This window comes from Helianthus annuus, chromosome 16 (assembly GCF_002127325.2).
Source record: "Helianthus annuus cultivar XRQ/B chromosome 16, HanXRQr2.0-SUNRISE, whole genome shotgun sequence".
Classification (NCBI taxonomy): domain Eukaryota; kingdom Viridiplantae; phylum Streptophyta; class Magnoliopsida; order Asterales; family Asteraceae; genus Helianthus; species Helianthus annuus.
The window spans coordinates 195,801,811-195,810,497 of NC_035448.2; the positions used below are offsets into that span (position 1 = coordinate 195,801,811).

Below are 8,687 nucleotides of genomic sequence, written 5' to 3' on the forward strand. Positions count from 1 at the left end.
GACTGTACATGTGATTGTCTTTGTATTTATGTCTATATATTGTTTTTTGATGCTAGATATTTCTATATTTCCAAGTTACTATTTAACCACCTCTTTTGTTACGGGTAGCTTAAGGTGTATATATCTTTAGTTCTGTTTATTTGTTTGCTGATTGTTTGAAGTTGGGGTCTCCCTGGAATTCAATCTCTAGACTCTACTAGTAGCTTTGCTAAGTTGTGATATTAACCGAGTATGAGTATTATAATAGGATATCTATGTTGCGTGTATTTTATTCTGGTATTAATCTTTTGATCATAATAACTGTTTATATTTTTGTTCCAAATTATTGTTAAAATTTATACTTTTGTATGGAGACGAGTTTGATGATAAAACACAACGCAGAACTTAAATATAACTAAAATTATTGATTATTAAATCAGCATAAAGAAATAAATAGTATATCATTTTGCATAACTTAATTAGAAGATATGATATATTAGAAACTAGGTTAGAACCCCGTGTATTACACGGGTTGAATAAATGTTGTTATATATACTAAATAATAAAAGCAATATATCTTTAAAAACCTTGTTTATTACATAATTTGAATAAATGTAATTTTATATATTAAATAATAAAAAGTTATATCTTTAAAAACCTCATGTATTGTACTGGTTGAATGAATTTATATAAAATAAAATATAAGTAAAAATCGTAAGGGTAAAGAAGGGTACAATAAAGGTTTTTTTATATATAATAATCTTTCTAATTGAGACATGAGATATAGTACATGTATAATAAGATAAAACAAAAAGAGTTAATTACATAGTTAGTCTTTGTGGTTGTGGTTTGTACAAAATAACATACTTAAGTACTAATAGTTTAAAATCACCTTCTAGGGTATCAACTTTTTATTTTGTAACGTTTGAAGTTATTAACTTTTAGGGTATGAACATAGTTAGTCCATGTGGTTTGCACAAAATGACATACTTAGGTATTAATAGAATGTGATTTTAAACCTACAAATAATGTTAATACCTCCAAATATTACAAAATGAAAAGTTAATACCCTAGAATGTGATTTTAAATTATTAGTACCTAAGTATGTTACTTTGTGCAAACCAAAGTGACTTACTATGTAATTAACTTAAACAAAAATATGTGTAACATCTAAAAAATATCATACTAAAAATAGAAATAAAAATACAACTAATTTCGTATAGTCTTCTAAAATTTAGGTTGTATTATATTTATCATAATGAACATAATTTAAATTATATGAATACAAGACTAAACCTTTATTTAATTTAATGTAGATATAACCCTATGATGTATCAAAAAGATTATAATCATGTTGTTATTCGATATCATCTTTTTCAAATAAAGAGTTTTAAATATAGAGTTTTTAAATATAGAGTTTTTAACATATCTAAATATTTATTATTATCTAACATTTTGTTTAAAACTATTATTGTTATTTAATATGAGAGACAAATAGAAAAATAAGTTAAGAAAGCATGAGGAAGTGACATGTGTCCAAAAAAGATTTTTGTTTATTAGTATAGGAAGATATAAAAAAACTTGTTAAGATAAAGACTCAGATTGATTAGAACCAAAACACCAAAACAAGAGATTGAACGAATTCACTAGACTCTTTTTATTATAAATCAAAACAAACAAACAAATTACAATAATCTTAACTATCTATTTATAGTAATCAAACATCTTCGAAAACAACGATTCAGATAGGAAACTAAATGAAAACTCACTATTTTAATCTAAAATACGACTACGTACAGTAAAAAAAACTACTAAAATAAATAACCCAACTAAAAGACACTTCGGAGCCTCTTCGGAATTTAGTCTGTCTTTCTAAGTTTGTGGTGAGGGGGCTCGACGGCGTCGAGATAACTCTGTATAGCGTGAGGGGATTTTTTGTATTGCTTTTGGTGCAATATTGAATAGTCCGTTCATCCTATCTGGACTAGATCATGTCCATTCGCTCCTTGCACAAGACTTAGAACTCTTTTGGCCAGTATGGATGTAGGGGATGAAGGAGGGAGTTGGAACGATGTGGTCAATAAGAAGAAAAACAGGAGTAAAGGCATTAAAGGAAATACGGTGGATAGGAATTCCAAAGGGGCTATAACCAAGATTTTCATCTCGAACCTCCCGCGGGGTTGCAATCCTTGGGATGTGGCTGACTTTGTTAAAGTGTTCGGAGAAGTCTCAGGGGTGTATATCGCTAGGAAACTGGATAAAGAAGGGAGGTGGTTTGGTTTTGTAAGCTTAAAAAATGTGGCCGACGTGAAAGAAATGGAACGTGCATTAAACGGAACTAAGATGGGGGACTCCAAACTGGTTGCTAACCTGGCTAGATTCGCTAAGGAAAACGTGGGTCATGCCGGTAGGAAGGTCGGAGATACGGACAGAATCAAGAAGAACCCTAGTCTTCCCACTCAAGGATACAAGATTCAGAACCAGGCTTTTTTCAACAAAGGGAAGGGGAAACTGTATAGCGAGTTGTTCAACTCTGAACAAGGTAATGCTGAGAACAAGATTCCTTCAGCTGATGAGTCAGGTATTACAATCGAATTGGCTGATGAAACCTTGGCTTTCAAAGAGTTGATCGATAGAGCTTTGGTAGGAAGATGTAAAGACTTAAAGGTACTGAGGAACCTTAATTCCATTTTAGCGGAGAACAGAATTGCGGGAGTTTCTTTAAGTTACTTAGGTGGCCTTGCCATGTTACTTAACTTTGATGTGGAAGAGCGTTGTGTTAGTTTTTTGTTGGAACATCTCGTATGGAGGGAGTGGTTTACTAGCTTAGACCCATGGGAAGGACAATCCCTCCCCTTTGAACGGCTTGCATGGGTTAAAGTCCAGGGGGTTCCTAAGCCGATAATGACGTCCTTAACAATATAGTGGAATACTTTGGGAAGATTGTGCATGGCTCTCAGATGGAAGCGGATGACGAAAATTTGTCGGTTAGCTGGATCAGTTTGCTTGTTAGAGCAGGTGGAAGAATTCAAGAGCACGTCACGTTAAAATGCAAGAATAAACTCTTTCGAGTATGGATAGAGGAGGAAATTACGGACTGGACACCGGACTCAGTCGGGCCAGCGACTCTGTCGGGTGATAATGTTTCTAGTCCGGCTAGCAGTTGCTCGGGTGATCGGAGACGGGAGAATAACATTGTTACCGACTCAAACGTTCCGTTCGGTATTCCAACTGTCCCTCAACAGGAGTTTCAACAGGTGGTGGATACTAGGGAGAGGTCGGCGGCAGAAATTGAGAATATCAATATTGGGAATGATAAAAGTCGCTGTTGTAATAATTCTGTTGGAAAAGATTTGGTCGGTTCAGTTTCTCACGTAGTGGAAGAGAATTTCAACAATTCGGGTGGGGCCCAGCCTCATAATCAAGCCAGTAGTGTTTTCTTTTTTAATTCTGTGGATAAGGACTCTAGGCCCAAAAAAGGTCTTTTAAGTACAAGCCCATGAACAAGGCTCAATCGACTTCAGTTTTGTCTAGTCCAACTTCAGCTGACAGACCACAAAAAAGGAGTAGGGACAATGAATCTTTTAATTTTGATCTTAATCTGGTTTCTAATGATTCCCCCAGTGACTCCCCCCATCCTGTCACGTTAGGTGATTTAGACGCTGCGAACGCCGCTAATCAAATTGATGGTGCTCATCCTCCCAAGTCAGGTCATTTCGAGGCTGGTGAAGGTTTCGATGATCAGGAAGTTTCGCTGGATTTTGAGGTTGCTGACACCTTCGATATTCAGGAAGAAGAAGAGTTAGAAGCCACGTTGAACATTGGTAATGTGGTGGGAGTCAATCTCGGTAGCCACGAGAAGCTGGTAAGAGACACAATTAAAGGCGAAGGTAAGAATGTGGTTTTACAATGAATATGTTATATTTAAATATCAGAGGCATTGCTGGGGGTGTTAAAGTAAATTGGGTTAAGAAATTGAGGTTGGTTAATAAAGTTGGTTTCATCGCTCTACAAGAAACGAAGGTGGAAAATATAAGTAAATCAGACGTAAGGGGGTTCTGGGGAAATAACTCCTTTGAGTTTTTGTCGCTTCTGTGGGTCTTTCAGGGGGATTATTATGCTTGTGAGATCCAAAAATTTTTAAGATTGTTTCGGTAGTGATAAGTGGTAAAATACACATTTTTGTCCCGTGTAAATTGTATAATTTATGTATAGGTTTTATTTGTTTTTATTTAGTTTTTAGTGTAGATTATATTATTTTGTGTTTTGCCAGGTCCTGGTGCAAATGGAGCGAAAGCGAGTAATATGGAAATGACCTGTCAGTTGGGCAAAGTAGGATGTCAGTGACCGAAATATAATTGCCGCTATTTTTTGTGAATGGGCCAATGCCACCATCTCTATTTTTAAGTTAGAGGGCTGCAACATTATAACACTATAAAGAAGTGGCTATAATTCTATTGTCTGAGGGAGTCATATATACACGGCCTTAAACGTAAATAATTGGCTGGAAATTAAGTGGGCCATGAAAGGCCATTAAACCCATGCAGTTTTACAAGAACAGAATGATATTGGGTATGTTATCAACTTAAAAAAACGTGGATCATCATAGACATGAGTCCATATTTCTTGGGCCGCCCATTAAGGAACATTAGAGCCGACATTAAGCAACAACAAATAAAAAAAAAGAACATCTGGAGGCGGGGAATATGAGACGCACAAACATCTTGGGGGGGCACGTAAAAGGATTATTATATATTGAGAATACACCTCGGACGAAAGGGGACAACAGATCATATATACGAAGACAGTTGGGGATTTAATTCGGACATCAGACGTGAAGACGAACATCAGAGGCAATATCAATAGAGAAGAGAAGGCAATTGGTTCAAGGGTTCCACACCACAACATTATCATATAGGAATCCATTCTGAGTTTAGCCTGCGTCTAGCCTAGGTAGTCTTCATCTTCACTGGTCAGACCCTTCGTTTGAGTTCGTGTCTAGCTTTCTAGTATTATTTTATTATTTTATTTAGGATTTTTAGAAACCCCCCCCCCCAAATTAATAAACAATTTAGTATGTCGTGTCAGTTTGAGTCTAGATAGAGTCGTAGCATAGTCAGTAGAGTCTCGTGGGTTCGATACTCGGACTTACTTTAGCTTTACTACATCGATTGGTTCACTTGCCGGTTGCGTGTTTTAGGGTTTAGGTCGAGTCTTAAGTTTTATAAATTTAAAGCTTAGAGAGTCTAGAATTAGGGTAATTTAGTTAGTTTTATTTGACCCGTTTTCAGCACATCAGGTAGTAAAAAATAGAAGTTTTCTGATGTTGAGGGGTTCTTTGGTGGGGACTCTCATCTCTCTGATAAATGTATATGCTCCTCAAAGTGTTCCTGCTAAACGGCAACTGTGGTCTGATCTCTCTGATGTGATTGACCACTCGGTTGGTCAATGGGTTCTTGTCAGTGATTTTAACGCGGTTAGATCTATGGAAGAAAGGAAACAGTCTAAGTTCAAGAGAGTTTGTGCTGAAAATTTCAACAACTTTATTTTCGAAAATGGGCTTTTGGAATTTCCTTTGCAGGGTCGTAAATTCACTTGTATTAGGGAAAACGGTAGGAAGCTTAGCAAGCTGGATCGCTTCCTGGTGTGTTCGAAGTTTTTTAATAAGTGGCCCTTGACTTGTGTTAGAGTGCTCCCTGTTAGACATTCGAATCATAGTCCTATTCTTCTTGAGGTCATTGATCTTAATTTTGGCCCTCGACCTTTTCGGATTTATAGCTCTTGGATCGGACAGCCGGGCTTCGAGGAAGCTGTCAAAGAAGCGTCGAAAAGTGTTGAAGTTTTAGACCCCCCGGATGTGAGCCTATCTTCTAAGTTTGCTCGTATTAGAGTTCGTTTAAAATCTTGGAGGGATGAGTTTTTATCTAAAGAAAAAGAGATAGAGAATGCAGCTCTGTCGGAATTAGAGGAGCTGGAAAAGGAGATGGAAACTAGAGATCTCTCAAAAGAAGAGGAATGGATTTTGGCTGAGAACAGGAAAATAGTTAGGGAGGTGGATTATAGAAAGAGCTCGGACCTAAAACAAAGAGCGCGTTTAAAATGGGCTTTAGATGGAGATGAAAATTCCAATTTTTTCACGCCATGGTAAATAGCAGGAAAGTGGTTAATTCGATTCACGGTTTGAGTATTGACGGTGGTTGGGTCTCGAAACCGACGTTAATTAAAAAACAGGTCCTTTCTTTCTTTCGGGATAAGTTTAAGGAAGCTTTTACTTACAGGCCGGAGGCGAGTTTCAGTAACATTAAGAAGATCTCAGAGGAAGACAGTAATTTTCTGGTTGAGCCCTTTTCTGATTCGGAAATTAAAGTTGCTGTCTTTGATTGCGGGGATGATAGGGCCCCAGGCCCGGGTGGTATGAATTTCAGTTTTATTAAACATTTTTGGGATCTTTTTAAGGATGATTTTCGTAGAATTTTCGATTTCTTCCACCAGGAGGGTGCAATTACTTTAGGAAGTGGGGCTTTTTTTATTTCCCTCGTTCCTAAGGTTATTGATCCGGTGTCCCTTAATAATTATAGGACTATTAATTTGGTTGGTGTGATCAACAAGGTGATTTCTAAAGTTCTCGCTAACCGCTTGAGGGTGGTTTTGGGTGGCGTTATTTCAGTTTCACAATCGGCTTTTCTTAAGGGAAGATTCATTCTGGATGGTCCTCTTATTGTCAACGAGCTCATTTCTTGGATCAAAAAGAAGAAAACAAAGGCCTTTTTTTCTTAAAATAGATTTTGAGAAAGCATATGATAACGTTAATTGGAATTTTGTCATTAGCATTCTCCAGCAAATGGGTTTTCACGTTAAATGGTGTAATTGGATTATGGGGATTCTGAAGTCGGCCGACTCATCTGTGTTGGTTAACGGGTCACCCACGTATACTTTCAAGTGTGAAAAAGGAACGAGGCAAGGGGATCCTTTGTCTCCGTTTCTTTTCTTGGTTGTCATGGAGGCCTTGTCGTGCATGATAGATAATGCCAAGGAGGCGGGTATTATTAAAGGAATTGATACTCCTAGCAATGGTTCGAATATTTCGCATCTCTTGTATTCGGATGATGCTATCATGATGGGTGAATGGTCAAGAAACGAAGTTGTTAATATCCGTTGTTTCCATATATGCTCGGGCCTCAAAATTAACATTGAGAAGTCAAACCTTTATGGTATAGGAGTGGGGACGGCAGAAATTGGGGGAGATGGCCAAGGTGGTGGGATGTAAACCGGAGTGCCCTCCGTTCAAGTATCTTGGCTTAGTAGTTGGAGCCAACATGAATCGGGTTAGCAGTTGGCAACCGGTTATGGACATTTTTCATAGTAGGCTTGCGCAATGGAAGTCGCATCTCCTTTCGATCGAGGGAAGGGTGGTGTTAATCAAATCAGTCCTTGAAAGTCTTCCTTCATACTACTTCTCTCTTTATAAAGCGCCTAAGAAAGTTATCAACGACCTTGAATCCATAATAAAGAAATTCTTGTGGGGCGGCTCCGTTGAGGAGAGAAAACTTCGTTGGGTTGCTTGGGATAAGGTTACTCGTCCAAAAGAATGTGGAGTATTGGGTTTGTCTAAACTCCAACTTGTTAATACGTCGCTTTTATCCAAGTGGGGTTGGAGGTTTAAAACGGAGAGGAATTGTATTTGGAAAGAAGTTATAGAGGCCTTGCATTCAAGTAGGGTGGGGTGGGAATGTATTTCGTTCAAAAAATCGCTAAGTGGGGTATGGAACAACATTGCAAAAAACTTCATCAATACTAAGGCAGGTGGAAAACCTTTAAGGAACTATCTTGTTGGTTCGGTTGGTGATGGCAAAGAAATTGCTTTTTGGCTTGCTACATGGCTGCTCAACGAACCCCTCAAATGTGTGTTCCCGGATCTTTTTAGGTTGGAAGTCGACAAGAAGTGCAGAGTGGCTGACAGGCTAAACTCACACGGAGGTTTGGACGACATAAGGTGGAGCTGGACCTCGGACACAGCTGCGGCTGGGCTGCAGGCTTCTATCGACCAGCTGGTTGCAGCGATTAGTGGCATTCGGATCACGTCAGAAAAGGATAAGTGGAGGTGGAGTTCGGTTTCGGATGGTATATTAACTGTCAAAACGATTAAAAATCTGTTGAAAGAGGATCTCCAGCTGGATACCGGCTTTGTTTTAGATTGGTGTAATTGGATCCTTGCGAAAATTAATATCCACGCTTGGAGGATGGAAATGGATAGGTGTAGGATCGTGTCTCGACCCGAACGAGTCGTTCAGAGGAGTTTTGATCAGATATAGGTGCGGAAAACAAGTATCTGACTTAGAAACAGCTAGCAAATCACTTTAAACACCTCTTTGTATTGATATATGACAGTTTACATCCAAATCTCAAACTGGCAGCACTTCGGTATGAGTTACAAGAGACCGATACCTGGTTTCGCTCCAATGACCCTTTATATAGGGTTGATGGTTTCGCTCCAAGGACACATGTCCATATGAGTGAAACCTTACATGTACAAATAAGCGAAACTATCAGGTACAAATAAGCGAAACCTCCTATGTCCCTAAGAGCGAAACCTTCATCTAAAACACATACATTTTCCAGTTTTCTCGTAAAACGTGCCCTGATCTATCAATCTATGACTTAGACTCGATAGAAGACGAAGTCGACAGATGTAGTGCACCAACAAACTC

General features: G+C 38.1%; 1 protein-coding gene across 1 annotated transcript; it reads left to right on the plus strand.

Annotated features, from left to right (window-relative positions):
• Positions 1 to 6,853: 6,853 nt before the first annotated feature.
• Positions 6,854 to 7,246, plus strand: LOC110920314 (uncharacterized mitochondrial protein AtMg01250-like). Its single transcript, XM_022164532.1, has one exon. The coding sequence runs from the start codon at positions 6,854 to 6,856 to the stop codon at positions 7,244 to 7,246; it is 393 nt and encodes a 130-aa protein (XP_022020224.1).
• Positions 7,247 to 8,687: the final 1,441 nt, after the last annotated feature.